This window comes from Dioscorea cayenensis, chromosome 3 (genome assembly GCF_009730915.1).
Source record: "Dioscorea cayenensis subsp. rotundata cultivar TDr96_F1 chromosome 3, TDr96_F1_v2_PseudoChromosome.rev07_lg8_w22 25.fasta, whole genome shotgun sequence".
NCBI classification, from domain to species: domain Eukaryota; kingdom Viridiplantae; phylum Streptophyta; class Magnoliopsida; order Dioscoreales; family Dioscoreaceae; genus Dioscorea; species Dioscorea cayenensis.
Window position 1 is genome coordinate 18,586,203 of NC_052473.1, and position 23,811 is coordinate 18,610,013.

The 23,811-nt window shown below is 35.1% G+C and overlaps 4 protein-coding genes across 4 annotated transcripts; 3 read left to right on the top strand and 1 right to left on the bottom strand.

The window, feature by feature from the left end:
- The first annotated feature begins 10 nt into the window (after positions 1-10).
- On the top strand, positions 11-7,072 carry LOC120252993 (probable aminodeoxychorismate synthase, chloroplastic). The gene is made up of 13 exons (XM_039261225.1): positions 11-267; positions 353-484; positions 588-655; positions 1,437-1,501; positions 1,583-1,649; positions 1,824-2,090; positions 2,157-2,297; positions 3,146-3,406; positions 3,699-3,778; positions 3,918-4,020; positions 4,324-4,406; positions 5,299-5,931; positions 6,420-7,072. Exons 1-13 carry the CDS (start codon positions 63-65, stop codon positions 6,931-6,933), a joined length of 2,619 nt encoding a protein of 872 aa, XP_039117159.1. The 5' UTR covers positions 11-62; the 3' UTR covers positions 6,934-7,072.
- Positions 7,073-7,219: 147 nt separating this feature from the next.
- On the top strand, positions 7,220-12,594 carry LOC120283429. The gene is made up of 7 exons (XM_039290112.1): positions 7,220-7,346; positions 9,175-10,219; positions 10,623-10,683; positions 10,763-10,878; positions 11,604-11,694; positions 11,775-11,822; positions 12,221-12,594. The coding sequence occupies exons 2-7, from the start codon at positions 9,273-9,275 to the stop codon at positions 12,272-12,274; spliced, it is 1,317 nt and encodes a 438-aa protein (XP_039146046.1). The 5' UTR covers positions 7,220-7,346; positions 9,175-9,272; the 3' UTR covers positions 12,275-12,594.
- Positions 12,595-13,260: 666 nt separating this feature from the next.
- On the bottom strand, positions 13,261-16,764 carry LOC120283229. The gene is made up of 2 exons (XM_039289894.1): positions 16,403-16,764; positions 13,261-13,464 (listed from the first exon to the last, which is right to left on the bottom strand). The coding sequence occupies exon 1, from the start codon at positions 16,681-16,683 to the stop codon at positions 16,423-16,425; it is 261 nt and encodes an 86-aa protein (XP_039145828.1). The 5' UTR covers positions 16,684-16,764; the 3' UTR covers positions 13,261-13,464; positions 16,403-16,422.
- Positions 16,765-17,880: 1,116 nt separating this feature from the next.
- On the top strand, positions 17,881-23,571 carry LOC120256076 (putative clathrin assembly protein At5g57200). Its single transcript, XM_039263846.1, has 15 exons — positions 17,881-17,970; positions 18,044-18,113; positions 18,189-18,286; positions 18,697-18,835; positions 18,962-19,089; positions 19,163-19,255; positions 20,388-20,438; positions 21,197-21,262; positions 21,354-21,419; positions 21,549-21,629; positions 21,752-21,820; positions 22,312-22,455; positions 22,533-22,608; positions 22,802-22,926; positions 23,143-23,571. The coding sequence occupies exons 1-15, from the start codon at positions 17,881-17,883 to the stop codon at positions 23,416-23,418; spliced, it is 1,572 nt and encodes a 523-aa protein (XP_039119780.1). The 3' UTR covers positions 23,419-23,571.
- Positions 23,572-23,811: the final 240 nt, after the last annotated feature.

A 23,811-nucleotide genomic window follows, 5' to 3' on the forward strand; every position in this document is an offset into this window, starting at 1 on the left:
CCGCCCCCACCCCCGCCGCCGCCGCCGCCGCCGCCACCGGCCGGCAGAATCCTCAGAGGAGTATGGCGACGAGCTTCGTGATACGCTCCTCCTTCTCGCCATCGATCCTGAGATCGGGAGCTGCTTCCTCGCCGCCGAGATCACCCGCATCGATGTGCTTGCGCCGCCGTGATAGCTGGGAGGACACGCCGGTGCGCACGCTGCTAATCGATAACTATGATAGCTACACCTACAACATCTTCCAAGCGCTGTCCGTCGTCAATCGTGGTATGCTTTCTGGGGATCACTTTGCTCTTGTTTTCTCGATTGGCCTGGAAAGGTGAATTGGTTGAAGTTTTGTGATGATTTTCAGTGCCTCCTGTTGTTGTTCGCAATGATGAATGGACGTGGGAGTATGCTCGGTATTGTTTGTATGATGAGAAGGCTTTTGATAACATTGTTATTTCCCCTGGACCTGGATCTCCCACATGCAGTGTAGACATAGGTTACGCTTGATCCATTTTGTTGTGGTTATTGGCATTATTGTGCATTCGGTGCTTCAAAGTTGTCATCTTGATAAATATTGCCTTTTTGGTTTGATGTTGCAGGTATATGCCCACAGATACTTCTTGAATGCAAGGATGTCCCTGTTTTGGGTGTTTGTCTGGGCCATCAGGTAGTTAGTTCATTGCAGTGATATTTTCTAGTTGTGCTCTGTTTAGTTGAGAAGTAGCATTGCCTAAAATCTTGTGTTTTGTTTGACATGCTTGAAAGTCAGGTTCTGACAAACTTGTGTCCAATAAACATCCAAATTTTGTGGGGACAGCTTGAAACTTACGTTCAAACGTGCTGTAATTATAGTATTTATTTTAAGTTTGAATTTATATTAAATTGATCTCTAATAACCGATTTGTTTAATTCCATGAAAACATGGCATCTCTTCATGTATACACAACTAACCGTGTAACTACGAACCATAGAGAGATGCCCCAGTGTCCTTGTTTCTTAATTTTGGAATATTCCACTTCTGTAAACATGTCTTTATATGCCTCCATCTCATGCATGATGTACAGAGTCTCATATAGTTTCAACTTTTGCGGTTTGAGGTTTAGATGCATCATTTCAAGAAGAGTTTGAAATTTTGGTTAGTTTTTTAGCATTTGTGAGGCTTGCTTTGCCGTTTGAAAATTGGACGAGCTTGTAGATGATGAGCAGGGCTTAACTGACAATCCGTATTATTAGGATGAAGAATGTTCTGTGGCACCTGGTGTCATAATTGTGAGGTGAAAGTTTAGGACACCTTTGTGCTTGAGTGGCACTGTTATTTTGAGTCCGCTTCAGAAATATGTAGGACAGAATATTGAAACTATTGTGGGCTGATAAGAAAATGTCAACCTTTCGATCATGCCAATGTGTCTTTCCATTTTTCCTTATTTCCTTGCTTTCATTTATTTCAGGCCCTGGGATTTGTTCATGGTGCTCGAATTGTCCATGCTCCTGAACCGGTTCATGGCCGGTTGAGGTAGGAAAAATTTTGCTTTTGAATGGCGTAAAAGTATTTAGTTTCTAATCAAATTTGTGCCACTTATTCTTTGTTCATCAGTGAGATTGAGCATACAGGTTGCTGTCTTTTCAGCAATATCCCATCTGGGAGAAGATCAGGATTTAGGGTTAGTAAAATACTGGGCACAATAGTGATATAGTATTTGCACTCAAATTCTCATTTTTAATTTTCTGTTACAATCATAAGTTCCTAATAATAATTGTTTTCAGGATGCTATGTTAAGTTCATGAATTTATTTCAAGATAATTTATTGATACTTAGCCTCTGTGATCATTTGTAGGTTGTTCGCTATCATTCACTTATTATAGACCCAGAATCGCTTCCTAGTGAACTCATTCCCACAGCATGGACTTCTTCATTGGCCACGCTTTCATTTCTTGAGGCCCAAGAATCATGCATGAAGCATCATCCACTCCATTCTCCTGATTTCGCCTCAGCTGTAATGGAAGGCTTGGAATTGTCAAGGCATGCTACTTTGGAAGATTGTAAATGTTCAAAAATCCTTATGGGTGTAATGCACCATACTTGGCCTCATTATGGTTTGCAGGTTTGTTAATTGTACTGTATGCCTTCTTCTTCACATCACATGCCTCAGTTTTGCTTTTGTTTTTAGTTTCATCCTGAAAGTGTTGCTACAAGTCATGGAAGGCAAATATTCCAGAACTTCAAAAAGATAACAGTGGACTATGGATTAAGATCATCTCAACATTATGGAAGAAAGGTTCATGCTTGTGGTAAATCGCGATTGTTTCAAGTAAACTTCTAAATTGTTAGCTTGGTTTTGCTATCATGCTGTGTCATAAACTTATTATAGTTTTAGTCTAGTATTTCTACCATGCAAATGATTAATTGTGGGGAAAATGGTATGATTTCTTAAATAAAATGCGTTATGTATGGAAACATCATGGTACAACTATTGTCAACAGTCAACCTAACAATGGTGATATACCAGTTTGTGATGTCCATTACAAGAGCACATAATGATTTTGTACAATTGTACACATCATCAAGGAAGGGTGATACGATTTATATAGAAGAAAACCTTGTGTATCTTGTCTTATGTGTAATTAATTGTTTGTCTTTTTCTGTTGAACTACAAGGGGTAGTCATGTAAATTTGGATTAGGGCATTAGGAGTTGATAAAAGTAGAGTTGATGGGTGGAAGTTGCATGGACATTAAGGATTGGCCTTTTTTTTTTCCTGTGAGTTTTGGCTGGCTTCTTAGGGTCAGATTAATTTCAAGTCTTCTGATTAAACTAACATCGATTGCCTAATTTTCTTGTGGTTAGATATCTTATTGTGCAAAGAAACCTACATTTAATTTGATCAATTTTTGGAAGTAATTCGGCCCATAATATTTGTTGTTAGACATGTCCATGGCGCAATTTTGGGCTTCTTAAGTAAAGCAGCTCTGATTGACTACTTGTTAGTTGCTTAAAGTTTTAGTAAGTTCACTTTGGGATAAAGTTTCGGGCAAGTGGATATGGTAGTTTTTTTTTTCTCTCTGCTGTAGGAAATATCAAGTATTATTTTTCAGTCATGTAGTCTTGCCTGTAAAAGTAATTCTTTTCTTCTAATTGTGTGATAACTCCGTGAAGTTAGGTCTTTCATCCATCTTTATCAGCCAAGGAACCTAACAATGGCAAACCATTAAATGACAACCTAATGGATTTCAAATCACCTTTATCTGGAAATTCAATAGATGACCTTAACAAGGGGGATAAGAAGCATTTGAGATTGGAGTGGAAGAAAATCAATTGCTTACTGAATCAAGTTGGTGGACCAGAAAACATATTTTGCAAGCTGTTTGGTGATAAGTGTGGCAAAGACGCTTTTTGGTTGGATAGCTCCTCAACAGACCAGGTAAAAGTTTTTTTGGCTGAGCCTTATTGATGCTTGCTTATGTTTTCTTGGTAAAAGTTTCCCAAAATGTTTTTTTTCCTTAATTGTGAGAGGGGCTTTTAAGTGGCCTATTGTTGCAATTTTCAACAACAATAAGTACAGATTTCTTTAGTGGTATCATGATTAGGTGTTGAAGCTGAGATTTGCCATTATGTGATTTCACATTCATTATCACATGTTTTTCTGGGAAAATTATAAGTTGCAAAAACAATATTCCAGATAACTAACATATGTACCATATCTTTTTTCCCAGAAGAGAGCACGGTTTTCATTCATGGGGGGTAAAGGAGGACCAATGTGGAAGCAAATCACATTTCGACTTTCTGATAAAAGGTTCTGAACTACTCATTCTGAAGTTGGATATAGAAGCAGGGCTATAAGTAGATAACATTTGAATGCAAGTTAAAGTATCAAGTTATTGTGTTACTTGCATCAGCTAAAATTCAAAATAGCTGACTATATTTGTTTTCAGTACAAAGACTGCCAAAGCTGGGGGGTGCTTATCAATTCAAGATTGTTATGGGGCTGTAAAGAAATGGTTCTTAAAGGATGGCTTTTTCGATTTCTTAGACAAGGTGCATGTTTTTTATTGATGATCAACAAAAATTCACCATCATTGATGAATGATTTGTTTTCCAGTCTTATGTCTTCTTCTTCTTCTTCTTCTTCTTTTTTTGGTTTCTCCCATTGATATCTAGAACTGCATTCTCAGAGGATTTTCAATTGAGATATTTATTTGTCTGTTATTGCTTGCTAGTTACGCTGTGGCTGTTCAGAGTAATCTTACTTAAGATCTTCAGAGTTTGAATGGTGTTAGTTTCATTTCCGGAGTACTAGCAATACTTACTCTATGCTTTTGCTTGCCAAATTGGTTTCAGGAACTTCAATCATTCCAATATGACAAAGAAGATTATGCTGGGTTGCCATTTGATTTTTGTGGTGGATATATTGGTTTCATTGGGTAGGCCACTACATTTTTCTATTTTTATCTTTATTTTTATTTTTTTAAGAATGCCATTTTCTTGCTAGAATTTCTTTAGTATTTTTGCATGATAAGTTCAACAACTGCCAATCAAGCATCTGGTCTATTTTACTAAATATTTTCTTCATGATTATGTAAATGATCAATTATGACATGCCAAACTGACGGCCTTGAAATTTCCTGTTTAGAGACAAAAAGTCAGACCTTTTAGATTTATTTGATGGATGTTAATGAAAACATGGTTTCTAGTGGGTGCCTTCATTTGTTGGTTCAATATGTTCCATATTATAGTGAGCTTTGATCAAAGATTGATCAAAATTGATGGTAAGAGCAACTAGTGCCAGTACCCAGTACAACTTTGAGTAATTTGAGTTGTTTGTCTCCGAATATATCACAAGGAAAAATATAGAGAAACTAGCTGTGAGTATTTGTTGGTTTTTGAAATTATACTTCGTACTAACTATTAAAAATTCATCTTCAGGTTTTAAATCTCATATCATGTTTGTGATAGATGATGCATGAGTGATCTGAACACTATTTAAGTTTTGAACTTTGAATTTCTTACAAAGTTGAGAACAAGGCCACTCTAACAGTAACTGACACATATATTTGATCGTTGAAATTTCATAGTTTCCATTGATAATATTGGGCTCAATTGTATCTGATCATAGAGATTACATGTATAAACTAGATTTTGTATCTAGTGCATGCCACTTTGGTTAAACTACACTATGGCTTTACATGATTTTGACTGAACCTGTTTTATGGTGATACATCTCTGTTTCTTCCATAAGGTAGAGTCTTTCTTGGAAATTTAGTTTGGTTTAGTAAAACATACTTGAGGGTCATTCTTGTTGCTTGATATGTGCAGGTATAATCTAAAAGTTGAATGTGGTGCATCATCCAACTCGCATCAATCAACAACTCCGGATGCTTGTTTATTCTTTGCTGACAACCTTATAGTAATTGATCACCACAATGGAGATGTATATGTTCTTTCCATTCATGATGAGCATCATTTAGATTCTAAAAGGGGAGCGAAGTCATGGTTGGTTGAAACTGAGAGGAGGCTCCTTAAGTTGACTACTAAGGCTACTGAACCACCAAATAAGCCGAAATTACCAACTAGATCATCATGCCAACATGAGGCAAACTTTGTAGTGGATAAATCAAGGCATCAATATATCAAAGATGTACAGAAGTGTCTGGAATTCATTAGAGATGGTGAAAGCTATGAGTTATGTCTAACAACACAAATGAGGAAAAAGGTCCATAACATAAATTCACTGAATCTCTATCTTAAATTAAGAGATCGAAATCCAGCTCCATATGCTGCTTGGCTTAATTTTACCCAAGAAGATTTATGCATCTGTTGCTCCTCTCCTGAGAGATTTTTACAGCTGGATGGGCATGGTACTCTGGAAGCAAAACCCATCAAAGGTACAATTGCTCGTGGCAGAACCCCAGAAGAAGATGAGATTCTTAAATTACAACTGCAATACAGGTGAGCCACCAAAAGAGGAAAACCCTACCACTCTTGATGAATTTTTAAATAATCGTTAGCATCTCCCTTTCTTATTGAGTATATATTCTCCCTTTTCTTATTCTAAATCAATGCAATTTATGTGTGAAAGTGACATGGTATTTTTAAGTGATGTTATCTATGTGATGGAACTTCTGCATGTTATCTGTGTATGTATCTTAACATGCTGCCCATTTAATAAATGAGAACTATTACATTGTAATGTCCTTCTAGAAATGGTCTGCTTTCAATTATCTCTATAACCAGTTTCTTGCTCCATCTTGCAAATAGAGACAGTAATATTGACCATTACTTTTATCTTCTTATTTTTATGATGTTCAACTTCTCCATTGCATCTATGACGTTGCTGATAACTAGCTAATGCTGAACCACCATGTTACCATTTCAGCCTACATCTTGCTGCTCCTATTTTGTTTGCTAAGCATCGGTTCATCTTTGTCATTTGGCAGTGAAAAAGATCAGGCAGAGAACCTAATGATAGTCGATCTTCTGAGGAACGATATTGGCCGGGTCTGTGAACCAGGCAGTGTGCATGTCCCTAGTCTAATGGAGTTGCAATCATATGCGACGGTACACACTCTGGTCAGTACTATCCAAGGAAAGAGAAAGTCAGACATAACCCCAGTCCAATGTGTCAAGGCCGCCTTTCCAGGCGGTTCGATGACCGGGGCACCTAAGTTACGCTCCATGGAACTCCTTGATTCTCTTGAAAGCTGCTCCAGAGGTGTTTACTCAGGCTGCATCGGATTTTTCTCATACAATCAGACATTTGATCTCAACATAGTAATTCGAACAATTGTAATACACAAAGGAGAAGCTTCAATTGGAGCTGGGGGAGCCATTGTAGCTCTATCTAATCCTGAAGATGAGCATGCTGAGATGATGCTGAAAGCCAAAGCACCAACCAATGTTGTTCAAGAGTTCATCAATGAATTGGATTTCCATGAAGAGATTTCAAGATGATGATCAATAGCTACAGAAATCATACTTTACAGACATACACATAGATTACAAATAAATTCAGTGTAATAACAATTTTTTTTTAGATTTAATTTTTGTTGATGTATCTCTTGACTGATTGTTTGATTGTTTGTTCAAATAAACAGGGAATTATATATATTTATTTATCTTCATAGATATTATAATGATGGAAGGAAAATAAATTGAGTACTTATTGGATTCGGGTTTGGACCCGACCCGTTAAGAGAACCCGTTGGAAAAAGGACTTCAAAGCATAGCCCGAAAGGAACATATAAAACGTATTCAAAAGCTGGAGAAATTCTGGTTTTTTTTGGAAGAAATCTAGGGATTTCTCAACCCTCGATTCTCTCTTTCAAGAATCAAGAGGCTCGTCTTGTTTCTCTGAACTCAATCTGGTAAATTGCTATCAAGTTAATCTCTTTCTTTGTGGTATGCCATGGATATGTGTGCATCTTCTTGCAGAGATCTTGATGAATTTGATTATGTTTGGATTTTATGTTCACTTTGATACCTTGAATTGTTTTTTTTTTGGATTCTTTCTCTTTGATTGTATATTGGGATGTTGTTTATTGAATTTGTATGGAATTTTTATGGCATCTTGGTGAAATAGTGTAATGAATCTTTGGTGGCTTTGAATTAGGGTTTTAAGATTGATAGGGCTTGTTTGTGTGGTGCTAGTGATCAAATTAGGGTGTAATTGGTGGCCAAAAGAGTCTATAATGCATTCATGGTGTTTGGATTGAGGTAAACCTTAAGAATTAGAGAAAAAGGGGAAGGGAATGAGAAGCAATGGAAGAGATTCAGAAGCATACCTTTCACATCCTCCAATAAAACACAAGATCTAGGTCATACTCAGAGTTATATGAAATCCAAATTTCACTAATTAAAGACTTCCTTCTTTACTTTGTTTAATCATCGCAAGAAATAAATTTCCAAAAGCGTCCGTCGAGTTGGCTCATGTAAAAACTTCTTGAAGAAGGGAGCTTTTCTTGAGTCGCAACAATAACGGAGTTAATCGAGGGCGGGGCTCTTTTTCGGTTTTTCCATAGTCTACTTTGACTTTAAAGGTGATGCCCTCTCTGTTGATTCTTCTCTGATATTAAGTTTGGGCTAGGGATGGTTCTGCTAGCAGAGCTGGATTGGTTTTTTAGATTGCTAGGTTTTCATTTTTATTTATCAGAATTGATTTAGTTCATGAAGGTACCACATCAAGCTTTAGGCTTGTAACATCCTTCAGTCTTTCTTACAAACATACAACAACAACAAACAACAACAAAAAGGAGTTGGTAGTCCCAGTTATTTGGGGTCGGCTACATGATTCCTAAGGTTAGATATATTATTTCGTAAAATTTCTGCTAAGCACCTTTTAGATCTACTTTTTCCTCTGCTAAAATTCTCCACCTGAAAAATTTTCACCTTTCTTATGACTTATTGGGGCAGTCAGTCATCTAAGGACATGTTCATACCATCTTAATCAATTCTCTTAATCAATAATAGGTGCCAGTCCCAATCTATTTCAAATAATTTTATTTTTTTAATCGATCCTATAGTAGTGCCTAACATCCATCTCAATATTCTCATATTAGACGTGCCTTTTGTTTAAGTATGTTATTTCTTAACCACCTAATATTTTGACTCATATATCACAGCTTGCCTAACAGCGTTTCTATAAAACTTATTTTTCGATTTAAAAGGTATTCAATGATTACATAAAACTCCAAAAACTTCTCCTTCATCTTACCCAACCTGCCTTAAATCCTTAATCCTATTTATGTTGTTCTCTAGAAGTTCTCCATCATATTGGATTATAGAGCCTAAGTTTTGAAAACCTTGTATATTGAAATTATATTTTAGATATTCTATCTTTACCTACTTATATCTTGAACTCTTAGCTTTTAAAGTGTTATTCCACATCTCCAACTTTAAGTTGACACCTTCCCTGCTTTCATCAATTAAGATTACATCATTGACACAAACGCCAAGAGATCTGATCTTGAATATGCTTAGTTAGTTCATTTATAACTAAAGCAAATGGGATATATTGGTACTGTTACAGGTTAAATTGTAATTCATACCTTTCTTCCTACTTCTCTCATCACAGAATCATTGTTTGCTCTTGAGCATAGAGAACAAATAATCATTCACTTGCTTTATGATTAATTACATTGCGATGAACCTTCGCAAAAGTCTCAAAACTGCAGTTGTTGTTGTTGTGAAAACCAGAGAAAAGCATTATCTACAGGAGATGAAAAAGCAATTTGGTCTGGACAAGTGCAGTAGAGTTCTTAAAAAACTCTTCTGATTTTTCTTCGGTTGCCAGTATGTGTGCTAGCTCTTTCCCTAAAAGGGAAGGCTTCGTCTACAAGAGGAGGAAATTGCAGCAAAACACTGTTGCCATTCTCTCAGAAGAAAATACAAGAGAAAATTCGTATTGTCCTTCAATCATAACTTTTGAAGAGGTTCATTTGACGTTAAGAAAAGATGATGTTAACAAAACTACTGTGACTTCTGCGGAGGGAACCGCTAGAGACCTTTTAGCCGTGATCTCTGAAGACCACCATCCACGGGAGCCCACTTGTGCTGCCAGCATAAAGATCAATGATAGGACACCAGAAGCCATCCCTATCAATACTTGTTCTGATAAATGGGATGAAACGCATCCCACAGCATCTACAAACGCTTCATGCAGACCGAAGTTTGAGCATCACTCTGCTATACAGGATGCATGTTCATCATCCAAGTTTATTACAAGGCATTGTTCAACTTTCAAAAGAACAGAAGCAGATGATATTCGTGAGTGTTCTTCAACAGAGAATATGTTTATGAAAGCATCACTGGAATACACTTCATCAAGGGATTTCTGCATTTTTGTGCTTAGAAGTCTTGGGTTGCTCAATGGTTCATGTGCTGATGTCGGATCAGCTTCATCAGAAAACCTGGATGTTAATGGTAAATCCACTTTGCCATGCAAAAAATGTGGTCTTCAGGAAAATCCAAGAAAGATGCTAATCTGTGACCTATGTGATGAAGCAGTTCACATTTCTTGCAACAGTTCTAAAGTGAAAAAACTACCAGTTGATGAATGGTATTGCCGGTCTTGTATGAGAAAGAGACCAAAGCCTTTCCTGACTAGCAACTCTGGAAAAACATCTCAACGATTAAATCCTATATCATCCATGTTTGTTGATAATCAGCCATATGTCTCAGGGGTTCGAATTGGTAAAGATTTTCAAGTGGAAGTTCCAGAATGGTGTGGTCCGACCTCTATGTACGTTCTTCCAACACTTTCATATTTTCAGGCATCTTATTTATATTAATCTTTGTCATGATCCTGTTGAAATATGTTTCCTTCACTTTGAATTTGGCATATGTAGAATGTAGCACCTAAACCACTGCTTTTCCCATGCACGATTGAAAAGTTTCCGAAAACAAATATACTATTATACTACTTGAGACATGCTCTTACTGTACTATTCTTGGTTTTACCTTGGGGAGCTAATAACTGCTTTTGATTGATATCATGGGCTCTTAAGTAATTCATATGAATAACTCACATTTTTGTATGATCTCACCCCATTTAGTAGAATGTTTTGTAGTTTCCTTGCTAAGGTGATGTTGAACAGTAATAGTATTAGTGAATTTATTCATGGACTTTTAAATTTTATATGCAGTGATAATGATTACTTCAATGAGACCTCAGCACTTGATCCTACTGAAGATGCAACTGTAACTGTAAGTATGAAGAATCTTTAGTTAGTCTTTTTTGTTGCGCTCTCACATGCATATTGATTGTGCTGTCTGATGTTAAAAGGGTTTTGCTAGTAACAAATCATCGAGGTATCACTCTATCGGTAACTGGGTTCAATGCCAAGAGGTGATCTACAATGGTGCAGATGATGAAGGAACTATATGTGGAAAGTGGCGCAGGTAAACTAAGATTATTGTAGGCACAACACAGAAAATAATCAGTCATTCATGACCAAGAAAACACTTAGCCTAGTGGATAAATATGTTAGTAGAAATAGCTTGTAAGAAGTTTCCAAACTAACAATTAACAAAGTAGGCAGTGAAAAAAAAATAAATAAATAAAACAAAGTTGCTTGAAAATTGTCTCGACCACAATGAGTATTAAGGCGGGGCTTTTTATAAACCATATGTTGAACTTCCAGCGTTTGCTATGCCCTTTGCCAATTATAGGTCAAATCTGATGAACACTCTTATAAAACCGTATAGATTATAGTTTTGGCGTATATCATGCTCAACATTCTCATATTCATCATAGTTGGCTGTAATTGGATTCAAGGGTGCAAGAAACTTGAGTGAGCATTTGATAACCAAGGGTTATGATTACCATTTCTTAATTTGTCGCATCTGCACTTGTATTTGCTGAAGTTATGGAAAAACAAATAGCTTTTAAATATATTCTTGCCTATCAATGGATGGATAGGATATGGCTTACTTGGATAAACTTTTTCTCCTTTCATTCAAACATTTCCCTCGTAATTAGCAATATCAAGCAGGTAATTGCTGTATTAGACCAATGTAGATGAACAAGTATGGTAGGTTGATCTTTCACTGTCTTGATCTAGTGAAGTTCTTGAGATTCTGCAAGTTAAGTGGCCTGGAAATATGACTTTTGATTTTTATATCAGGGCACCTCTTTCTGTAGTTCAAACCGATGATTGGGATTGTTCATTTGCTCTGCCTTGGGATCCAATTTATGCTGATTGTGCTGTTCCTCAGGTGAATGATGCATCTGTGTTTTATTGTATGAAATGTGCAGTTCCTGAATTTTCATTGACATGGTTATCTATGTGTTTCAGGAGCTTGATACAGATGTTGTTCATAAGCATTTGAAGTATATACAGATGGTATGTATGAGCACCCCTTGTTGAAGCTTTTGTTAATTACTTTTATATCGGCATTTATGTTTATTTGCAGATGGTATGAGTTGTCATGTACGCTAATGTTTCTGTTATTTCTCTCCACATTCACTGCTTCTTTGCATTTTCCGTATTTCTCTAAAACATAACCAATTATAGTAAAAATTATTTAAGAATTTGACACTGGGGATGCAAATGAGATCCAGCCTACTTTATGTCTGTGCATTGTAAATACAAGGTTTAAAATGCATTTTTACCTGACTTCTTATGCCAGCATTAGTAATTGACAGTCTCTGAACCTATTGGAACCTGCATAGCATGAAAAAGCTCTTGTTTTCTTTCTTCATGTATTCTTTCTTATTATAAGAAATTAAATATTTTTGTAGGTACGAGTTCGGATGGCAAATAGCAAATGGAAGCCGAAGCAAACTAATAAATGATGAGTCAACATGACAATCTTCAGTTATAATAGATGGTCGTAAACTTTAAGCAAGGTGACAACCAATGTATGCAACATTTGCCGCATCCCTTGGAATCCTGTCATTCTCCAGGCAACAAAAAATACATGATGGTTTAGATGGTGCTTCATGCTTGGTTTTGCAACTAGTTTCTTCACTTGCATGCATATACTATAAAAACTTTTTCGGCCTTTTAAAGGGCCATCTCATGTTAGTTGTATTCAATGAGAATGTATAGAACTATCAAATAGAACAATAAGACAACAGGATGTTAGATAACAATAAAATTACCATATTCTTTACATACTGTTGTGTGTCTTTACCAGGCTTTCTGACAATAAATTTGCGTACATAAATAGGTATCATTGGTACATATATATGATGCAGAAAAAAAACAATAAAAGATGATATTTGTCTCTTTTTAGTGTTATACCTGATATTGCCAACAAGCTGAGATAACAACACATGTTCAGCAATCAGAATACATAATACTGCCCTTGAAAACCAGCTGACGATTAACTTGAGTACATAAATAGGAATCATTAGTACATAAATGTGATGCTTTAAGAAGATAACATCGGTCTCTTACTAGCTTTATTCCTGATATTACAAACAAGCTGAGATACCTACGCATGCTCAGCAATCAGAATACATAATACCGCCCTTGTTAGTAACGTGGTAATCACATGCGCACACGCGTGTGGCCACACACTCACAACACACACACACACAAAGGAATTGGCAGTTGCAAGATGTAGCAAACCTGATAACAATGGAGCAAAAACTAAAAAAGACAGAGAATTGTAACAAGAAATCTCTGGCCAACCATTTATGAAAAAACCAATAGCAACAAGTTGACAGTAGTTAATTTAGAGGTGGTAACTGTATTGACCTAATGAAGCCATTTTGCATAGCCTGGACAAAGGGTTGATCAAATCAGAGAAAATTTACCAAAGGAACAAAAGCAATCAGCTGAAATCCAGATAATATTAGCACATGCAATTTGATGTTGATTGGCAAATTGACAACTATTAATCTGAATATTAGCTGATTACAATGAAAGTTCAAAGTACATGATTTTATTCATCTGGCAGCTCATACAAAGTGTCCTTTCCACTATAGAATCCAGAGAAGCAAAAAGAAATCCACCAACCATGGATGCGGTCATCACCCTGAAGAAAAAAAAAAAAATTTGAAATCAGCAAACACCATGTTACTGTTATTTTTATTTCTTCTCTCTTCTGGGTACACAGAGCGATTACCTCCCTTTATGGAGATAAGAACGAGATTCTACAGCTAACTTTTGGAACATAATTTCACATAAATACACTAGTACCAAGATTTAAATACAATAATTCATCTATCTTATTACCAGAATATAACACCACAGAATACACAAGTACCAAGGCTCGAACATAAGAACATACATATAAATATGGGGTATGTTTAGCCACTTCTTTTTAACTGTGCATAAAAGATCTCTCAAGTTCTGTGGTAGTTAATAAATAGAAGTTTCATCTTCATATCAATTCTGAATTTAAAAATCACCTCTCAATTACAGCTTGTTAAATGGAATTAATTGACAGGATTACAAATAAGGAAGTTGGTGTCCATCAAGACCACGCCAGTGCAAGCTTCAAGATCTTAGTTTGGGAAATATGGTGCAAATGAGACTAATAAAATAACTGATTTTGTATGCCCCCTATTTTATATGAGCTAACCCATTTTATATAGTTGTCCCATGGTGGACAAATGAATTTTATAATTTTTACCCTCCTTCCTGGTTTATCATGATCCCCTTATAAAAGTTAATATTGTAAAATCTACTTTGTTAAATAACATTACATACACATACTTTGTAAGATTTGTAATTACATATATAATCCTCAAATCATGATTTTTGTACACATACCCTCACAAAGGTGTAGTTATAAAGTTTATACACCTTTGATATACAATTCTTGCATATATACTTCCTCTAAAACTGATGTAAGAGTGCACAATTAGAACAAAGCCATCATTAATATTTATACACACACACATAACATTGCAAGGGCATGCATAAAATAATTTGGTCTTATAAAGTAATATAATCAAAATATTTAGTTTATTCTATGTAATTATAAAGTAAAACCTCTATAAAATAACACTCTTAGGACCGAAAAGAATTATTATTTTATAGAAATTATTTATCTATCGATAAATGAATATTTATTAATTTATCGATAAATGATTATTTATTAATTTAGAGGGAGTTTTTATATTTTATACAATTGGGTAGGAGCAACAAATCCTAAAAATATTAACATATTGGATGATATTAATTTTATTAATGCGGCTTAAAACATTGATGTGAAGATAACCACAACAAATTATTTTTGGCATATCAAAATTGGATTTGAGGAAAGAATAGCTTTTGAGCAAGATGGTGAAGAGGAAGGCATCCATGATGTTTCAAGGGGTAATAAATACGCTTGTTGATGACGATCAAGATCCAGATGATAGTTGTATTTTACCAAATGTTACTCTGAAAGAGGTTTTTCTAGCAATATATATAAATCTTAAAAACTTACTTACGCTAACATGAGAAAAATATATCAAATATGGCGTGCACTTTGTAAAATATGGTGTGTACTTTGTAAAATATTAAGGACGAGATTAAATTTAGTTCACAAAGAAAAAAGAAACAAATAATTTTAAATGTATATCTTAGAAAAGAGAAAATTTAAAAATAATAGTTTAAAAGAATTTAATGTTATGAATTTTGTATGATATTTTCCTATGTATTTGATGAATTATTAATTTATATTTTTGTTGGGTCCTAAAGGTATTTAAAAATTATTATCTTATACATTTAGCGAAATTATTAACTTAGCTTGTTGGTCCGAGTTGGGACTTGGAAAATTTTTTTATGTAATTAAAGTTATTAATTTATCAAGTATTATCAAGGCTTTACTGCATATCTATTATAAGCATTTAATATTTAAGATTGAATGCACTAAATTCAAATGATGATTTTCAAACACAAAAGAATTTAGAAAAATGTAAAAGATGGAAAAGGCATTATTAATATTTGATATTTAGAGTTTTGTTTTGTCAATGCGAACAATTAAATTGTTCTGCCATGTCCAATCTAATCTTGTCCCATCCATGATGTTCATGTCTATGTTTCTAAACACCACCTCATCCATGAAAATTGCACTCAAGGTAGAAAAAAAAAGGAAAAAAAATTTAGTTAATGGGAAAAAAAAAGAAGAAACTTTTAACAATTTATTTTCCTTCATTTGCTCGTAATTCTCATTTTCAACATCTAACCGAACACCCACACAAAACCTAAACATAAAAAGAAAGAAGACAAGTGAAAAAGAGAAACAAAAATAGTTTTCTATTGTTTTCACCTAATCATACCAGATAAACTAAACCCAAAACCAAAACCAAAACCAAAATGGAAAACTACTAATTTCATAACTAAATTTCAAGATTAATTTAGAGAAATAAATAGAAATAAACAATAAAAAATTCTTAGCTAAATGGAAAACTATTAATTTCATAGCTAAATTTCAAGATTAATTTAGAGAAATGAATAGAAATAAACAACAAAAATTCATAGCTAAATGAAAACTACTAATTTCATAGCTAAATTTCAAGATAAATTTAGAGAAATGAATAGAAATAAACAACAAAAATTCATAGCTAAATGAAAACTACTAATTTCATAGCTAAATTTCAAGATTAATTTAGAGAAATGAATAGAAATAAACAATAAAAAATCCATAGCTAAATGGAAAACTACTAATTTCATATCTAAATTTCAAGATTAATTTAGAGAAATGAATAGAAATAAACAATAAAAAATCCATAGCTAAATGGAAAACTACTAATTTCATAGCTAAATTTCAAGATTAATTTAGAGAAATGAATAGAAATAAACAACAAAAACTCATAGCTAAATGGAAAACTACTAATTTCATAGCTAAATTTCAAGATTAATTTAGAGAAATTAATAGAAATAAACAACAAAAATTCAGGAAAATTCTATACCCATCGATCACGAAGAACCAATATTTCAAAATCAAAACCATAATTTTAAGGGTTCCAAAGACGACTCACCGGAAAGCGATCCAGGGCCTCTAATGGCCATGCTGCTGCTGGTGCTCGAGGTGGCGGCGCTCATGGGGGAGGGCGACAAGGTAGGAGAAGATCATCCCACCGATGCACACATGGAAAAGCGGTTCCACAGAGCTCGTCTCGATGTACTTCTCGATGTATCGATCCACAGCCTGGTCGGCGCTCTTCTTGATGTTCTCCCAACTGAGCCTCGGCTTCAGGTACGCCGGCAACTCCCGCAATCTCATCCCTCTGATCTCGTTGTAGAACGCCCTCATCGCCATTTCCGATTGATCGCGCGAGATCGCCAAACCCTAACCCTAGTTTCCAACCTCTCGATCCTTCAACTGCTTGTTCAACAATGGAACGAGATGTTTAAGAAATATGGACGGTCAATATCGTCCATCAACTCTAGCTCTGATCACGAGGCATTCAAAACCATGGACTTATTGCATATATACCCCTTGAAAAATACTGAAGTTTTGAGGATGTTTATATAAAGTTTAAGGGAAATATTTTAAAGGAGTTTAATATAAATAGTTAAATACTAAGTTTAGAGGGTTTTCCTATAAATTTTAACTCCGAAACTTTATAGTGGTACATAAATACTAAATTTTTAATGTGTCTCTCTAAATTCAAAAATTTTAGAGTTTTATGTAAGTAGAGAGTTTTTGTTGGTGTTTCTATAAATGTTTTTTTTTAAAAAAAAAATTGAATAAACCACATGCATTAACTGAAATGTTTTTATAAATTTAATAAATCATTTTAAATATTTTTATTTAAATATTTTATTTAAATATTTAAATTTTTAGGGTTTTACCAATAGCTTATTGGCATTGGTCCCTTGCATATAATATTTATTATAAATTTTTTTTAAGGTATTTCCATATGTTCAACTTCAAAATTTAAATAAGTTTTACATAAATAACTCATTTTTAAAAACCATTTCAATCAAATTAATTATAAGTTAAGAACCGTAGGCTAGCCCACTGGTAACTATCTATGGTTGTGATTGAAAAATCTCGAGTTTGAGACTCTTATATTACAATTTATTTTCTCTGGGTCTTTTATAGGAGTTATAAGAAATGCCTCTCGTTTTCCCTTTAGAATTGCATGACGAGAGTTTATCTCTAGGAGGTCAGTCAAGTTATTATAACTGGTGCACTTCCATACTCACTTGTTATTTGTTTTGTCACTTGTCGAGTTTGCCATTAATTGCAAGTTTTGAATGTGAAAAAATTATAGGAGCTCTTCCTAAAGAGTGATTTTTTAGGGGGTTTTCTATGAATTTGAAAATTTTAAAAGTTCATCAGGGACTTGTTAGCATTATCTTCACAAACCCACAAAACGAAAGCAAACAAAAGGCGGGAAAAATCCGAAACAGTTAGTTATAACCAAATCCTCTCCGTTCTGAGATCTCTCTCTCTCTCTCTCTCGATCTCTCCGAAGTTTTTTTTTCTAAACAATTCGAAGTTCGAACAATGGGATCGCTCCCGAGCTTCCGCAAGGCCTATGGCGTCCTCAAGGACTCCACCAAGGTCGGCCTTGCCAAGGTCAACAGCGATTTCAAGGTTTCCCTTCTTTCTCTCAGCTTGATTTGCTTCTTCAAATTTTTGCTGATTTTTGGTTGATTATCGATTGAAGGCCTTGGATGTTGCGATTGTGAAGGCGACGAGCCATGTCGAGCGCCCTCCTAGTGAGCGGCATGTCAGAAGTGAGTGTTATGTTTGATTTTCGTTGCTGCGTTCTTGGGATGAATTTTTTTTTTTTTTATTGCTCTTGTGATCAGAGATTATTGGGGCGATTATGAGTGGTCAGCCGCGGGCTGATGTTGTTTACTGCATACACGCTCTTGCTAGGAGATTAGCGAAGACGCGCAACTGGATTGTAAGTTTTTTCTGTGAAAAATTTCTGTTTTGATTGCTCTATTAGAGATTGTTTCACTATGTTCTTGTTTCCCTGTATTTGATTTGGATACTTTAGATTTTGTCTTCAAATTGAATTTTTATTAAAATGAATTGTTTGTGAATTTCAGAGAGTTGTATTTGAATGGCTTCATAAATAATAGAGGAAAAGAAAATTGATTGTAGACTTGTGTTTTTTCGTTTTTCTTTCCTCTTGTTTTTCTATTTTTCAATACCTTTAGAGTGTGTTTGTATGGAGTTGAAGGGAAATTGTTTTCATGTGTTTGGCTGAATAATGAAAAGGAGGCATACTGCATCAACTTATACTAATTTTTTTCTTGAGGGAAATATTCTTGTTTTGCATATTATTGATGATTCATTCATGTGGAACAGGTTGCACTCAAAACACTGATATTGATTCACAGGATATTGAGAGAGTGTGGCTGTACTTTCAAAGAGGAGTTAATAAGCTACTCCCAGAGGGAACCTGTCCTGCTAATATCCAATTTCAAGGATGATTCCAGTCAATATGGTTAGATATTTCGTTTTGTTATTGATCAGCATAGGCTTAATTCACTGTGATATCTGTAAAATGATTTATATGCCAGTAGAATTTGGTAGCCCATTTTTCTTAAATGGTTGGATTTTTTTTTTCTAGCTTCGGATTGTTCCTCATGGGTTCGAGCATATGGACTTTTCTTGTATGAACGACTCGAGTGCTTTCAGGCTTTAAAATATGATATTGAAGCAGAGAGTTTGAGGAGAAAATTATGGGGCTCTGCCAAGGTGCTACTTTCTTCTGTCACTCTGAAGCTGAGTGTTGTTTGTTGGTTGGCATTAACTTCGGTCAAATATGCAGGGGCTTTTTCAGAAACCAGTTCTAAAATGTGAAGAATTGATTGAGCAGTTGCCTGCTCTGCAGCTGCTTCTGTCCCGGCTTGTGGGCTGTCAGGTATCAAAATTTGAAATCCATATCAATCTGAATTTGGTCAATTTCATAGAGAATTATGATCTAAATCATTAAGTAATTTTCCCACTATTCTCTTTGTCTCAATTGAAGCAATAATGTCAAAATCATACTGCAAGTACAAAAACATATTAATAAATCCCAGAATAGACCGATATGAGTCAATTCAACAAATTTCTTTTATTTGGGAATAATTGTGTCATAACTTCATAATTAGAATTGGGCTTCTGAATGAATGAACTGAAATGGCAGATATTGACACAAAAAAGAAAGGGTAGGTATAGCTAGTCCATGAACAGTCAGCTATGGTCATTGGATAGTTTTGATCTATGGTCATTGGAGGTCTCTTAAAAGAAAGGATCCATTAAATTTATCGAGTTGTTCCAAAGAATAAAAACAGCCAGTAATTAGTTAGTTATGTTATCCCCTCGTGGTTCTCTGTGAAATACTTGTTTGGTTGAGGGCTTCCAAATAAATTCTTACTCAAATAACAAACCGGCAATGAATAGGGAAGGTATAAATAATAGTAATACTATGAATGACCCGGTAATGAATACTTGTAATAATATCAACAAAAAACATTCCCCCATGCTTCCATGCATGCTGAGCTCAAAAAATTCTTTTACAGTAAAAAAAGAGAATTGATTCTGTGAATGATGGATCTGTAAATAAAACACTACTGATATTTCATTCTTGTTTGTGAGATCCTACTTTTCTTACTAAAGGGGTGCCTTTAGAGTACACCAAATCAGTATACCTATCCTTGCTACTGCACAGCATGGCAATATCTTGAAGCACTATATAATTCCTTTATTCTGTCTTTTTGTTTCTTTCTTATTTATGCATAAGTGTATGCTATTTAATAGACCAATATAAAATTCCTAACTTAAAAAGAGTTCCATTATTGGCTTCGTGATAGAACAAAAAAGGATTATGGTGAAATGTGAATCAATGGTAAAAATAATTCAGTCATTATATAATATCTTTGAGTAATTATTTTATTATAAATAACTGTATAATGTGAAATACTAAAAGCCCTTTACGGTTAAAAGTTTTTGAAATATAGTTTTTTCTCTTTTTTCTTCACTGACTAGTCTTCAACTTGCTTTTGCTGCAGCCTGAAGGAGCAGCTTTGGGCAATTCTCTTATACAATATGCTGTTGCTTTGGTAGGATTTATGTCATCTGTCTTGATATTAAATCTTTAATTTGCTTTGAAAAGAAAAATTCACTTGAAGTGATACCCATGATGACATCTTATAATTTTTCTAAACACCTAGTTAGTATGGAGAACCATCTGTAATGATTCCCCTTTAGTCCCACATCGGCTAGGAAATGGAGTCCATGTGTGCTTATAAGTGGGGGGCAACCCCACCCTATAGGCCGGTCTTTTGGGGTTGTGGGTCCCCCACTTGTGGGCATAACAAGGTGCTTTCGTTGAGAGCCGATGTGGGGCACGACTCGTCGGGTTTGGTCGGGTCTGCCGGGCCACGGAGGGTTCGACCAGGGGAGGGTTCGACCAGTCGGGCTGGGCTGCTACTGGGGTCCGAGTGAAGTGCCCACGAGTGAAAGTCTTGCTGGTCGGCGCCCGAGTTAACCCGGATCGACGAGGCGTCAGTCTTGATCGGTGGGGTATTGTAATGATTCCCCTTTAGTCCCACATCGGCTAGGAAATGGAGTCCATGTGTGCTTATAAGTGGGGGGCAACCCCACCCTATAGGCCGGTCTTTTGGGGTTGTGGGTCCCCCACTTGTGGGCATAACACCATCTGCATCAAATCCATGCAGTATCCTGTGCACACTTTTCTTTTGCACAATATACAATCTCTATCAGTTCAAAATGTAAAATTTTGTGAGCTGACAACCTGAGCTGTTCTGTTATTCCTGTATGCAGCCTAAAGCGTTATCTTTTTGTACTGATTCTGTAGGTTTTGAAGGAGAGCTTTAAGATCTATTGTGCGATGAATGAGGGTATCATTGACCTTGTCGATATGGTATTTTCATTTACAATGCCAACGTTCTACTTATCCTTTGGAACCACTTTCAACTTTGAGTATTCATTCAGCTTTTTTTTTAAACTTGCAGTTCTTTGATATGCCAAAACACAATGCTGTTGCAGTCTATAATATATACAGAAGAGCGGGAGTGCTGGTAATCAGCTTTCCTTGACATTTGACTTTTCATAGAACAGAGAGGAGCTTGAACTTGAGCCATCTTGAAGTTAAATGTTGTTCTGGCTTTGGTTTTTATTATCAGTAATTTTCATTGTTTGCGTGACAGGCACAAAATCTTTCTAGTTTTTATGACTTCTCTAAATGCCTGGAGGTCGCTAGGACATTTCAGTTTCCAATTTTAAGAGAGGTTGAATTTTCATCTTTATTCATCTTTAAGAGAATGTTTTGCCCCTGATTTGCCACCATTACAAGTCCTCTGACTAAAAAATGTTTGATCTCTTGTTGTCTCCGGATCTTACTTGTCTCTAGCCACCTACATCATTTATTGAAACAATGGCAGAGTATATTAGAGAAGCTCCTCAAGCTGGTTATCTCTTGGTAAGTGCAAACCGCTTATATTCATTGAAAATCGGCAATTGCATTTGTTTAGCAATTTGAACAGTTTTATTTTCTGTGATAAACTCAAAGCCTTTACTTAGATCATTGGAAAATGCTTGTTGAATGAGAGGTTTCCTTCTTTAATTGTCTTCTGTGGATAGTTTCAAGAGTTTGTTAAAAATTTCTAGAACTTCAGTGATACATATGAAGCATTGTAGAATTGATGGCTATAATTGAAGATTCATATTGAAATTATCAAATCTGGTTTCTGTAAGGATAATGACAAATAAGTGCTGACATCATGCACAAGACTAAAGTTCACAACTAGCATTGAGCCACAAGAATTACGAGGGGAAAAATGCTCTAACTTATTTTCTTGATTATTTCTTTCTTGTTTCTTCATAATCCCTCCATGTAGGTTATTTTCTCGTACTTGAGGTTCCTAATTCATGTAAAAAGAAGTAATTATTAATAAATTATTGTCAAATCAGCCAAGTGAACAGAGGCTTCTGTTAACATACAAACAAGCAGATGATTCTCCTACTAATGACATGGACTCAAATTCTGGAGACAATATAATGGAACTTGAGGAGGTCGAAGAAGCAGCAAAGATTACAAATGTGGGAGACTTACTGGTAGGTTTTCATTCCCCATATTGCAAGGTCTATATATTCGGCACTGAGTTGATAACCACACTGTAAATATACTGCAGCTATTTGATGAAGAAGATTTTGTTGCTACTGAGCTAAAGGAAGGTGATGAATTGGCTTTAACGGTCATTTCACAAGGTTGTTTCTGCTGTGCATTATATAGCATATGGTTGGCGTACTTTTTGCTTTTCTGAAGTTAGGATCAGAATTCAGTTTCATGAGAAGAGTGAATCCAATTACACTATCAACTTCTAAGACAAATATCATGCAATCAACTTCGCTGTCCTTTTTGTTTGTCACAAATAACCACATTGCATTTTGAATATTTCAGGAGAGGATTGCAAATCCTCTGAACATCATGGTCTGGTTGAAGGTGAAACTGATCCATCAGGATGGGAATTATCACTAATTACTGATGCAAACAACAGTAGTTACTACTCCACCAAAAACAAAATGGTTTGCCCTCTACTACTTTCCATCTTCATTATTTTCCTCAAAATGTTCCTTGTTTTTAGTCAGCTCTCATCAGTAATGCCAAAGGAAACAAAAATTTACTCTTTAGTTAGTTGTACAAGAATTGTCTCTATTCTTCTCTTCTAGCCATTATTCTTAATGCTAGATAGCTAACGTTATCTTTGATTTGTAATGCCGAATCTTTTTCCTTTTTCTCAGGCTTCTGAGATTGATACAAGCTGGTTTGACAACTTATACAATGAAGAAGAGGCTAAGGGATACCAAAACGGAGGATCGATTGCTGGTGATAAGACATACACCAATCCATTTGAGTCTCCTAATCCATTCTACACATTCAACAGCATTGCATCTCAAAATGAAGAAATGCCAATGACTATCCAAACTTATCAACCTTACCTTCCTGAACATCCAACAAGATCAATTAATCCTTTTGATGATGAATTCTTTTTCATCTCACAACATAACAATCTTTAGCATTCTTCTGCAGAAATCTCAGGCTCTGTAACTCAATGCAAATTCATTCTTTCATTTGTACAAATTCTCTTTTTGTGCAGAATCAACTTGTATAGTTTCATACTACTTGTTTTTCTCCCTTTGTTTTTTTTGGATAATCATAACTGTATAAAAACTAGCATCAAATTTCTTCCTTAAATAAGGTTCAAAAAATGCATGTCTTCTTTGATTCATCATATTGTTTATTTTTAAAATATTTAATAAAATTATTATATTGTGGTCTTGGATAGCCTAATAGTATATGATACAAGAGTGCTAGGGGGAGAGGGCAAGGGTTTAAATCGTTCCCTTGGCCATACTGTTTTATGTATTATACACCGGAATTCAATATTGTTTATCAGTAGGGTAGATCCA